Source organism: Trachemys scripta, chromosome 18 (genome assembly GCF_013100865.1).
Source record: "Trachemys scripta elegans isolate TJP31775 chromosome 18, CAS_Tse_1.0, whole genome shotgun sequence".
Taxonomy (NCBI): Eukaryota; Metazoa; Chordata; order Testudines; family Emydidae; genus Trachemys; species Trachemys scripta.
Window position 1 is genome coordinate 13,318,703 of NC_048315.1, and position 13,247 is coordinate 13,331,949.

A 13,247-nucleotide genomic window follows, 5' to 3' on the forward strand; every position below is an offset into this window, starting at 1 on the left:
AGGCGTGGATGCAACAGATGTGATGATGACAAGAGCAGGGATGGACATGAATAATTTGTCAGAGCAATGGACACAGTTGACAGGAGATGGGAACGTCTTTGGGATGAGATTAAGATAAAGGGATGGTGCTTGGTAAAGTAGAAAACTTGAACTGATTCACAAACCCATAATCTCAATGAAAGCAGTTTGAGCTGAAATGTTGGTGTCCTTTGGGCTTATATAGGCTGATGATTCTGAATGAACATTATTTAGAATGGATTTGTATTCTAGTGTAGTGAAACAATCTGGATTATGTGTATCTGTGCTGCTGCCCTCTTAGGGATGGCGTTGGAATTGCTCATTTGAGTGTCAAACCCTGTAGCGCAGACAGAGATGTTCTTAACTCAAATGGTAGAGACATGTGAGTTCAGAGCTATAAGATCTGAGTTCTGTCCTTGCTGGGTTGACAAAGATGGTGTGCCTGTGGTGACAACCGTGAACTTACAAGCGACCACATATTTATTATCATGGTGTGGTTAGCACTTTACTTCATGGTAGTTATATGCTATAGTTCTGCCTGTTATGCTGCGGGCCCTGTTGTTTTATACGGAAGAGGCAAAGTGAACCTCACCAGGGAATAGGGTTACGGGCTAGAAGACTGGCCGGAGCTGGGAAGCGAGTGTGTTTGAATCCTGCTCTTTGTGCCGCTGCTGCAGTTCTGGGTCTAGCAAATGAAACAAGGTGTCTGCAAATAGGAATGTGCACGCTCATAATGAAATCTGCACTAAGGAACCCACTTTCAACAGGCAGCTCCCCCGTAGCAACTGACCACGTGAAAGGGTCCCCAGAAGGCTTCCAGGACAATGCTTTGTTGTGCATGTTAGGTAAAGGGGTAACATGCAAAAGTTTGTTGGGCACTATCTTCCCCCGGACCTTAAAGGGGGTATCTGAGATTATAGGAAGAGCAACATATTCACTTTTCACATGTGGCTAAATTCTGCCTTCCCTTGGGTGGGCGTGCTGTGTGGGGGCAGACAGTGAGCCCTCTTCTCCCTCAATGCATCCAAGCAGGGGCCGGGCAGCACAGTAAGGGCCAGAGCAGCGGTTCTGAAACTGTGGGTCAGGACCCCAAAGTGGGTCGGGACCCCATTTTAATGGGGTCGCCAGGGCTAGTGTTGGACCTTCTGAGGCCTGGGGACAAAGCCTGAGTCCCACCGTCTGGGGCTGAAGCCCAAGGGCTTGAGCCCTAAGTGACGGGGCTCAGGCTACAGGCCCCTCACCCGGGGTGGCAGGTCTTGGGCTTCGGTTTTGTTCCCCTCCCTACGCAGGACGGCGGGGTTTGGACAGGCTCTGGTCCTGCCCTCCTGGGGTCATGTAGTCATTGTTGTTGTCAGAAGGTCTCAGTGCACTGAAGTGTGAGAACCCCTGGGCTACAGGGTAGGGAGGGAGGATGGCTAAATATCAACTGATGGTGTTTCTCAGCCCCAGGTAGCACCTCTGCAAGGACCTGCCCTACTGTGCACCAGGTGGTAGCGTCTGGAAGCAGATGCTGGGGGTACGTGACCCTGCTAATGTTTGCATCAGCCACTGGGAACACTGGTGCATTTGCTTCCCCCCAGGCTAAATGAGCCATTTTCCCCGTACCAGCCTTATGCAGACAGAATGGCTAAAGGAACCTCCACAGAGCTGCTGCCACTCCGCTGCCCTCCCTCCTATCATAATGTGGGTCAGGTAGAAAACAACCCAATTTAGCATATTATGATACCAGCACATTCCCTGCCCTGTGCGTCTCCTCTCGTATCTTTGCGAAGGAGTAAGCATCCAGCTGCCTTCTCCCGAGCACGGCCTGACTGAATGCAAAATACTTCCCCTGAATACCAAACTCCGCAGCTCTCACTGGAGGCAGGCACTGCAGGTCAGCGCCGTTATTGAATTTCTTAAAAGGGCTGCTGCTTATTTTTTTAATTTTTAAAGTCTCCTTACCATTTTCAAAGGTATATTTCAGCCAAGAAGAAGGGTGGCTGCTGCAGAGGGAAATATTTTCCCCTTAGCTTTATTTTTAACAGTAAAAAAAAAAAAGGGGGGGGGAAATAATATATTGTGAATATTTCAGGTCTCTAAGGAAACCTAATAAATTACTACAGTCGTATTGCTTTACTCGCTATCGAAAGGGGCTGAGATACTACTCTAATGAAGGTGGTATAGCAAGCCAAGTAGAATAGGATAGAGTAGTGTGTGGAAAAACTGCTTCTCATTCCTGTTTGTGTGTTGGGGGGAGACCAAAGCTTTCATCCCTGTAAGGATGAGGTGCATCCTGTGCAGGATAGGCAATGCTTATGCCCTGTTTTGAGGATACAAGCAGGTCTTAGATTGTGTGTTGGCTCTCTGCATTGGGATGAGACAGCAGAGGGCTGTTCAATACACTTGAATATTCACCAGATGCACAATGGCCATATATGAACACACTGGGTGTCATTCCTCAGATCTGTGATATGTGCTCTGACACCATGGACCACATTCTGCCTGGCTTACACCCCAGGGCCCACTGATGCCATTGGGGGAGAACAACATATTCACATTTCCATTGCCTTGGGTGCAATTGAGGTAATTTAGGCCTTGTGTTGCTACCTATATGCTGAACTGCATAACATTAACGTGAACGTTACAGATCATGGGTGTTTCATGTACCGTGTGCTGGGTAATAACATGAAGGACTCCATGCTTATAACATTAAACCAGCTCTTTATTAAGAGAACTATTTACAGAGATGCTGTCATGGCAGCTAGTATTCTAGCCATGTGCACACAGACTGACTTCCTGGTGCCTTCTTCAAACTCTTCCCTTTTGCAACCTGTGCTCCTCCCTCCAAGTTCCATGCATGTTGCTACAATGCTGAATACATACCTATCTTTCTGAAGTCTTGTTAGCAAGTTGGGATGCTCTGTCTTTATAGCCTTGGGATGTAAAATACGTAAAATGTATTTTCTGTGCGAAAAAAGGAATAGTTTGTACGATTTGCCAATTAGCAGGAAAACTAATAAAGATATTGAAAAACAGCATATTAACTACTGCATTTTCCTATGTAGTGAGCCCACCATTTAAACTAGCCTCTAGAAATAAAAAAGATGAATCTGTGACTCACCCTGCTTGAATTTAACTGTTAGGGCTATATGTTCCACTGGTATAAGTAAATAAAATTCCATTGAAATCAATGGAGCTATATACCCATAATGCAGAGAAGTTGGCCCCATTGTGTAAACTTCCCCCATAGTTAGGGATTCTTCTAGCGCTCCCTTTTCTGATCTTACTTTTGGGGTACAGTCAGGTTGAGCTGTTACAAGACTGAAATACGGTTGCCAACCCTCCTGGTTTCACTGGGAGTCTCCCGGAATTGGGCTCTATCTCCCGGAGGCTACTGAAGCCAAACTGGGAGATTTTAGGCCGCTAAAAGTCCGGCGTGCAATGGGACTAAGGCAGGTTCCCTGCCTGCCCTGGACCTGTGCCGCTCCTGGAAGCAGCCAGCACGTCCCTGCGGCCCCTGGAGGGAGCAGGGGTCTCCGTGCGCTGCCCATGCCCTGAGCTCCCATTGGGAGGGGGGAGAAGCGGAGCGGCGGCGCGCTCGGGGGAGGAGGCGGAGGTGGAGCAGAGGTGAGCTGGGCGGGGAGCGGTTCCTCTGTCCCCCCAGGGTTACTTCCTGTGGCCCTCCCCGTGCCCCCCCACCGCCGCAGCTCATCTCTGCTCAGGGCCAGCTCCCAGCTTTTTGCGCCCAAGCAAAAAAAAAAAAAAAGGAGCCGGAGTACTACCCCAAGCACATGCTTGGAGGGCTGGTGCCTAGAGCCGGCTCTGTGTGGAAGTACCAATTGCACTGAAAATTCTATGGGAAAAATAAATTTCTCCTTTAGAAATTAAAAGCTGAGCTTTCTTGGGCAGCTGTGTCAGCTGAACTCAACTAACAGATTGCTGTAAAACACCAGGTCGCAGAATATTAGATCCTTTATTAGGAGCTTTGCTTTTTGCTGTACTGTGTGGAACAACCATGAAATCCACATACTATACCGCCTGAAAACATTTTCTTCTATCGTAATGCTTTTTTTTTTGGCTTTAGCAGGATGGATAATTCATTGTGTTTCAACGGGAAACTCTGGAAAAGATGAGTGGATCCTAAATTGGAAAAAGAAAAAATTAAATAACACAAAACAAAAAAAGCCTCCTGCCCTGGCCTACACTACAGAATTACTTTGGTATGATTTGAATATAATTACTTTGAATAATCTACACTACTGAGCGACATAGTTGTACCGACCTAAGTGCCGGTGTAGACAGCTCTGTGTTGGCCGGAGAGCTTCTCCCACCGACAAAGCTGCTGCCTCTTGCTGAGGTGGATTAACTATGCCGACAGGAGAGCTCTCTCCCCTCGGCATAGAACGTCTTCATTAAAGCGCGGCATTCGTGCAGCTGTGCTGATTCAGCCTTTCAAGTGTAGATCTGCCCTAAGACATCAACAGGAAGAGACCAGATTGCTTGCCACAAGCACTTCACTTGTTCCTTGTACGTGAAAAACGACCTTGCTCGGATACAAAGTTCTGCGAGCTTAAATCATATTGCCTAGCTGGGCACTGACTTGGATGACCCTAAGGAACTCACCCCTTACAGGCATATGACAAACCTTTCATTCTGGCTAAAGAGCTTTATCAAGTCCAGCTATTTTTTATTTTAGTAAAAACCACTTACAGCTGCTCTTATTTGTTCTGGGGGTGGGGGCAAGATACCTCTCTTCTGTACAATAATAGATTTTGTAATGTGCTTTCCAGTGCAATAGGAAATGGGGTCCAGAGATGGATCTTTGTTCACCTTTCACTGACGACCAGTATTGTTAGAGCTCTCCTCCTTTTACTCCGTCATTGTTGAATAGGAGAAGCCTGTAGCATCTTGGATAAATGTTACGGAAAAGTATGTTAGGCTCTTTTTTTCTTTCTTTCTTTTCTTTCTTTTACACAGTGCTGTGAAGATTAAACCATATTACCATCAATATTATATTTTAATTCATTCTAATTGTCTGATCTAAATAAGCATAGCTGGTCTGGTAAACTAAGTGATTGCTGAATGAGTAAATTGATTATTAGATTGAGAACCAGATGTTAGATGCTCCTCTCTCCCTTTTTTGACTTCAGAGCTGGCTCATAAGCTTCTCAACCTGCAATTTCATAGTTTAACTCTCTTAGGATGAGTTTCTCTCCCATGCTTTAAACCAAATGTGAGGGGCGGGGAATGGGATATGGCCGTTGCATATTAACTATGACTTTTAGAAAGCATTGCCTCTACCGAACTTCTCACATAAGTCACTTAGAGCAGCACTTTTACAGGCAGCCACTAATTGTTGATTATTGTCCAGCTTCTTGAAGCCGAGGGTTGAGCATTCACAAGTACAGTTGGGAATTGTGGTTGCTCAGTACCCCTGAAATATCAGTTCCATAGTGTCTCAAGTTGGGCATTGAAAATGAGTGGAAATTTGCACAAAAGTGGGCCCCGATCTTTCTTTGCCTCAGTTCCCAACTGTAAAATGGAGATAATGATACTTTCCCCCCTCCTCACAGAGGTGTTGTGAAGGTGAATGATTGTTTGTGAGGCAAGTAGGATACTACATTGATAAGCACCATTAAAAAAAAAAAAAGCCAATGAGCAATAACAAATTCCGTGTTCAGTGCAGGGTCTGGCGGGTGTGTTTGGGGCCACATCCTGAGTGATGAGGATAAAAAGAAATACTGAACAGCTCTCTTGTATTACCTGAAGACTGGGACATCTTGTGCATTGACTGGGGCCAGGGTTCGGTAGAAAAAAATAGTATGTGATCAATACAGGATCCTAATACACATGGGGATTGCATCTTTAAATTCTGGCACTTCTATCTTTGACTTTGCAATCTCAATAATTTTTTTTAAAAAAAACCATAGGGGTTGTGTGTGTGTGCAGTTTGTATGGACTACATCTATAGTTCCTCATACTTAATTATCAGCTTCCCAGTTGTGTCAAAGGTTGCACAGCTCTCTGGTAACTGCAAGGATGATTGCAGAGCTTCTTGCCGTTCTGGGAGCCTCTTAGGCAAAAATGATTAGGGTCTCATCCAGCTTGATCTGTTTTTGCTTTAGCTGATCATGTGGCAAACTGTTCATCTACTGCAACATGTAAGACTTTCTGAAATGGTAAGGGAGCTGCAATAATCCTTTCACTTTGACACACTGCCTGATAGCCATCACTCTCATCTCCTAATGATAGCCTCCGAAGTGCAAATGGGGCTATTTCTGCAGAATAAGTATTGATAGCTTGCAGCAGGTTGGCCCGATGGCCTAGTGGCACAGCCAAAGGACATGGAGGCAAGCCAGGGACAGCAGGCCCTGTAGTATGTGTACCTGCAGTGCAGTCATTTGGAGAGAGAGGTAATTTTGAGGTTATATGGTTTCCAAGGGATTGTGTGGAGCTGACATCTCACTTGACAGATGCCTGGTGAATTTTTACGGCACTGTAAGTTGCTGTTATCATTGGACTGCTCTCCTCTACCCAAGTGCTAAAAAGCAACCTGCTCATTTTTGACTCGTAATAGATGTCGTGGAGAGCAAGAACCAGTCTCTCTGTTTGTTTAACCCAGCGATTCTCAAACTGTGGGTTGGGACCCCAAAGTAGGTCGTGACTCCATTTTAATGGAGTCTCCAGGGCTGGCTTAGACTTTCTGGGGCCTGGGGCCAACCCAAGCCCCACCGCCTGGGGCGGAAGCCGAAGCCCGAGGGCTTCAGCTCTGGGCAGGGGGCTCAGTTTACCTGGGGGGAGGGGCTTGGGGTTTGACTTTGGCCTCACCACAGGGCAGCGTGGCTCAGGGCTCAGGCTTTGATCCCCGCTCCTAGGGTCGTGTAGTAATTTTTGTTGTCAGAAGGGGGTCGCAGTGCAATGAAGTTTTAGAATCCCTGGTTTAATCTACTGGTGCATGTATGTTACAGATCCCACTCCGTGCGGCTGCACAGAGGATATGAATTGTTACAGCCCCCAGCTTCAGAGCTTTAGCTCGTTGGTTCAAACTGTAGCAGCTCATGGTTTTAGCTCAGAAGGTCCCTGTTCAGTCCCTGGTATGTGGGCCAAGATGGCAGCTGTCACATCTGCATCTCCAAGATCTGGTTGCCAGGCTGAAGTCTAAATGGATACTCATCAGGGTAACTTGATCTCTGGTGTTAGACAACAAGCTTCTATCACTCGTTCCCAGGTGGAAGCATCTGAGCTGAAGTTACAGCCCTAGTCTTCGATCACTGTCTTGCAGGGTCAACAGCTAGAGAGGGTCCTGCTGACTCATATGAATAAGCTAAGAGTCTCTTCTAATGGGGACACAGTCATTCAGTCCTTGGAAGAGCTCTGAACTCCCTTTCCTTGCAAGGGCTACGAACAAATGCCAGTCCCTTGAAACAAGGTGCAAATGGGAAGTTCAATACCAAAATCCCATAATTTTCACACACAGTTACCATATGGCTGGAAAGAGTGACACGGAGCAGGATAGAGAGTCACTGCTGCTAGCTATTAAGAGAATAAAAATGAACGGAGGGGTCGTGCATGCTTGTGACCCAAGCTGCAAGTGACTCCCTCATTAATTCAAATATATCCAGCTAGCCGCATTCTGGAGGTCAAACACAAGAAAAATGTGGGTACTTACCAGTGCACACACACCAGATTCTTATCTCCATTTATATATGTGCCTTATCCTTTGTGCCATGGCCAGGGTTTTTCAGGAAGTGTTCCCCTGTGTGCTAATTTAGCATCAAAATCTTTGCCTGAAAATGTATTTACATTTGCAAAGTCCACTGTCCTTGAGTGATTTCTCACTGCTAGAGAATTGGTCTCCCTTTCACCATCCCACTCCAGGAAATGGGAGCAAACCAGGTTCTTCATTGTCATTAGAGCTCAACCAAACCCAAGCAATGAAAGGATAACGGCCATGTGCTATGTTCCATCATCTTAAAGCAGGGAAAGACTGCCTAGGGCTGTGGGGGAACTAAGCAGCAAGGAAGAAAGCAAGTAACTTGATGCATCTATTTGCTAGAATAATGTCTCCTGTGCATTGAGGAGAGACAATAATAACAATAGGGTCTACTTCATCCCATTAAAGTTACACTGCAATGACATATGTTCTGGGCTATATTTCCATTGTTATGCAAGGTTTTAGCTATACAGTTTCCAGCCCATCTTCCACTTTGACCTTAGTGGAAGACAATTAGTGGGTTGTATTATAGGGGATCGGGCAGAAAAATTCACAGAGTAACTCTTTGAAAAATCCTCTTTTAGGTAGACAAAGGGAAGCCAGTGAACTGGCTCTAGGGAAGAATAATACATAGTGAGGAACTTCCATGTTGTGTATTACCTTATTTCAACTCTGTTTCTCACATGGCCATGGTTGTAGTCCTGCAGTCTGACCTACTAGTTAGGAGTAGGTGTAACTTGGCCACTATTGAAAATGTTACTCTATTTTCCATGCTGCTGGGAAGCTTTGAAGTGCGGTTGGCTACAAATATTTAGGCGTTGACATGCCATGAGCTTTGTACGGCTGGGTTAGTAGAGTTTCTATGCACCTTGGGTTTATAAATAAGTCACAGTAGTGTTTGATTGTCATAATCAATCAGGGCAGTGAGCGCGGTATGGGTCAGGTTTATAAACGTATTCCTCGTTTAAAACTGATGAGATCAGGGAAAAGAGGATACTGCTCTACATCACTAAAAGGGAAATGGAATATCTGAACTGAACAAGCAACAGATTTGCATCTTCTCACTCCCCATGCCTGCTGTTTAATTTGCGTTAGCTTGCCTCGCTGGTCAAATTGCCCTTGACGGTAGTTCCTTGAATGCGAAGAGGATTTGCTAAGGTAATTAATGTAAAATTGCAGGTTGAAGGAAGGGGAGACTGGTGTAGAAGGTGGATGGTGTACACATTGCAAATCTCTTGGCATAGAGAGAACTGCAGGAATTGGGCATGACACAAAAAATATGTGCTAATAAAGCTGGAGGTGGGCTCAGACCAGAACTTGGGATTCAAGCCCACCCAAACCCTGAGGAAGTTTGGCTTCATATTTGTGTGACTCAGGTCTATCTGTCTAATTGCTGAAGAGTGCCATCAAACACCCTCAAATGCCTGGGATAGTCACATTTGGATCCAAACTTTGCATCTTGGCCCCATCTCTGCTGAAACCTAAAATTTCTGAATAGGATGGCATTCGATTGCTCTGAATATCTAATAATCTCTGCCAACGAGGATTTCTATAGGCATGGTATAGGTACTGAATGTGATTGAATGCATCATAGATTATAATTTGATGAGATACGTGCCTAGCTGAGATTTTTAAAGGAGTGAGGAAAGAGCAACTGTGGATCAAATTCTGCCTTCAGTTAAGGTCTGATCCTTGAAGATGCTGAGCGGTCCTCTGAGCCGATCTTAACTCCTGCTGATCTGAGGGGGAGCAAAATTCATTCAGCATTATCTCTTTACAGAACCTTATACCTGAGAGAAACCCCATTGATTTTAATTCTGCAATTACAGCAATATTACATGGGGTATACCTGAGAACAGAAAGTAGCCCTTTATGTTCGTTTTCCCATGATCCGTACACTGGTACAGTATTTAAGGATTTTTCTGTTGACTGTTGAATACCATAAAAGGAGTTCTTGGTGTAAATTGTGATTTCTATCTCTGATACAGGATCTCTTCTGAGTCTGATGGTGGGAAGTGATTATTTTGTTATGCTTAAAAGAAATGTCAAAGGGACCTTTTCTGTTATGTAAAATCCTGGTTCTGCTTAGGTCATATGCTAGTCACCAGTTTTAACTGAAAGTGCAGCAAATAAGGAAATAAAATATCTTTGCACTTTTGTCGCATCTTTCATAGGAAGCTTTCAAAACACTGTACAAACTTCAATTAATTCAGCTCCGGAACAGCCTTGTTGAACTAGTCGTTATGTTTAGATGGGTAAACTGAGGCACAGAGTGGTGACTATAAAGGATTTGGCCAAAGTCCTAGTAAGTCAGAAAGTGAGCCCAGAAGTCTGGACACTTGTTCCATTATGTAGCACTCTCAGCTTCTCTTCTTAGTAAATGAAATGACACTGTCTCTAGTAGAAAAGGTTATGTGGATAATTCAATACGTTGGGGTCAGACGTGAAGAAGCAAATATATGTGTGGTCAGGTACTAATAGCTATTTAAAATGCAAATTGTTTTCTTGATAATCTGGCTAATATCTTTAACCCAGTTTGTAAGGTAGTATGTGTTTCTATTACAGCATTTCCTTCTAAGCAAGGCATTGCCGTGTACATCATCTTGAATTCACTGTCACCTTGCATTGCATTTCACAACATGATCCAGTGTGATGTGATTGATACAGTCTGACTTGATGTCTCAAAGTTCTGTCTCCCATAGGGAAGCAAAAAGAGCACCGTCTCTCTGCCTATGAATATTTCAAAAATCTGCTCTCAAAGATGTGGTGTCCCTATGCCCCCCGCCTCGCCCTTAGCAGACTATCCATGAAAGGAATGTTGGCATTGACTCTTCTATCATGGGGCTGAATCCTATAAGGTGCTGAGTGCGATCCGGCAAAGCATTAAGCACATGCTTAGCTGTAAGTGTGTGAGGATCATTCCCAATGATATGAATGAAGCGATGCGCAAACTGAAGTGCCTTGCTGGTCTGGGGCAAGACTGCTCAGCAGTTGGCAGGATTGAGCTTGTTATGGATCCCCGCTATGTTCTTCAGAGCCATGCTTGTTGCTTCCCCCTCAGAATGTTCTTTCCATCTCTGCGTGTCTTCCTGAAAATTATTGACTGCACTCTTGAGTGGGTAGAGATCATCGTTCTGGAAAGGGAATCATCTCTGCTCGGCTTATTTGACATAGTTTTTCTGCTCGGATAAGAATTTAGTTTATATAGATTTCAACAAATGAGGCGTACGTACAAATGGAGAACAGCAAACAATTATCTTAGTTACACTGAAAAGGGCAAATACCTGCAGCCCACAAAACACACGCGTACATGCAAATGGAGGTGTTGCCATTAATCAGTATTTACTCGGAAGTAACCACACACCGCAGTATCTAAGATACCCCAGTTAACACTGGCTTTTTCCTAATGACCGCTGTCCAGAGCTGCTCTAGTCTGATCTTTTAATAGTGATTAATTCTTGATAATTTAAGAACAAAACCCACACAATCGCCTGTGGGGCCAATCTGTCCCCACTCGGTTAAATGGGTGCAGGATTGGGAAGAGAAGCAGGAAGGTCCCAATGATCAGGGTGCTAACTTGAGACCTGGGAGACCCGGGTTCAGCTAATGCCACGTCTACGCTAGAACAGCACTAGAAAGCCCCCCTGATGTAGCCAGTTTATACTGGCAAAAGAGTGCTTTTTGCTGGTAGAGTACTTGTATCAGCTCCCTGGATAACATAAGCTACACAGGTCAAACCAGTTTCTTGTTGGCATAACTGCACCTATATTAGGGCTTGTCATAAAAATCACATCCTTTACATGACATTGCCATATCCACAAACATTTCTAATGTGGACCTGGTCTCAATATGTGGCCCTAGGCCAGTCTCTTAATCTTTCTATGCCTCCATTCCCAAACTGTCAAATGAGGAGAACAGCACTTTCTTACCTCAGAGCGGTGGTGGGAGGATAAATGCATTAAAAGATTGTGAGGTGCTCTGGTAGTGTGGTGATAGGGAGCTGAAAAGTACAAAGAGGCAGATGTGCATTGCACTCACCTTTTTAAAACCTGGAAAAGCAAAGTATTTGAAAGATTCCTTAACCACTAGAGAAGCGCTCTCTTTCTTTCTTGGCATTTTGTATTAATCCTTCTGTAAAGTCCTCCCAGGTGATAATTAATACTTGGACACACTACAAACAGCGCCAGGGCTCATTTACAAAACAGACAATATACTGCGGGGTCATGGAACTGCACAGGCTGAGTTCATTAGTGGCATGAGCAGTCTCCTCTTTCTGCTAATGACACTGGATCTGTGTCTACACTGTCTTCTCTGCATACAGAGTACACAGGGCTGTTAGGAGATACACATTGATGAAAGCTGATATGAATTGCCTTGTGGTTACATTATTGCCTGGCTGTTCTTCGTATGGTAACCTCCGCTGCAGGATGCAACTGGACCTGCATAAGAGTTTGGGAAGATTTCACTCTCTACAGGCTGATTTACAAACAGGATGATGATGATAATAATAATAAATTAATTAATACCTAGCTTTTACACAGAGCTTTTTCCTTTGCAGATCTCAAAGCACTTTACAAGGGAGATCAGTATCATTATCCCCACTTTTTACAGATGGGGAATTTGTGGCACAGGGAGATGATGTGATGGGACAAAGGTCACCTAGGAAACCAGTGGCAGAGCTAGGAAGAGAACCCAAGTCTCCTGAGTCTCAGTCCAGTGCTGCCATGCTGCCTCCCTCCTACAGCTAATGGAATTGCGATCTTGCTGAAATGCTCGAGAACCTTTGGTTTTTAGAAGTGACTTGCTTGTAACCTCAGCAGGGCATGGGGACAGCCTTTTCATCTCTTTTTGTACAGCACCTAGCACAATGAGGCCCCGATCTTGGCTGCTCTTTGGATAGTAATATAATATTAAACCACTAATAAGAATGGAAATGAGAGCTGTTTCCCATGCAACAGATGTGATTTTGCTGGTGATCATAGTGTCTGGATGATGCACTCACTGGTTCATAACTCGTTTTCTTTCCGGGGGCAGAGCTATCCAGGGTGGCACATGGACTTTTGAGCGACCTTTGAGATACCAATCAACTAAGACTCATTGATAGTTTCCCTCTCATTCCAGGGGATGGCCAGGTTGATTTTGATGAATTTATGACCATTCTTGGACCTAAGCTGGTATCTTCAGAAGGGAGAGATGGTTTTCTTGGAAATACAATAGACAGCATATTCTGGCAGGTAAGTGATCTTTTTTTTTTAAAGCAACATCAATGAGCAAATATCACTGTCTCAAGAAACAATGAATGCATGAAATATTTTGCTGAGATTGAACAATTGTGTAAAAGTTATTCAGTTCTGTTATGATCCACATAAGACCATACTGTAGGAATATTGATTGGAATGCAAAGCAAACATCTGTGTTAAAGGGAAAATAGATTAGTTTGTCTAATGAGGCAAAGAAATAGAAATATAATCTATATGGTTGCCCATCAGGTGATCTCCCTTTAGACGTCATATTTCACTCTTCGCCATCAATG

General features: G+C 44.5%; 1 protein-coding gene across 2 annotated transcripts in view; it reads left to right on the forward strand.

Moving 5' to 3' along the window:
- Nucleotides 1-13,247, forward strand: part of CALN1 (calneuron 1) — a 176,433-nt gene that overhangs the window by 82,252 nt on the left and 80,934 nt on the right. For both annotated transcript variants that reach the window (XM_034752806.1, XM_034752807.1), the window contains exon 4: nt 12,836-12,948. In XM_034752806.1, the coding sequence (XP_034608697.1) occupies nt 12,836-12,948 (113 nt within the window). The remainder of the gene's footprint in view (nt 1-12,835; nt 12,949-13,247) is intronic.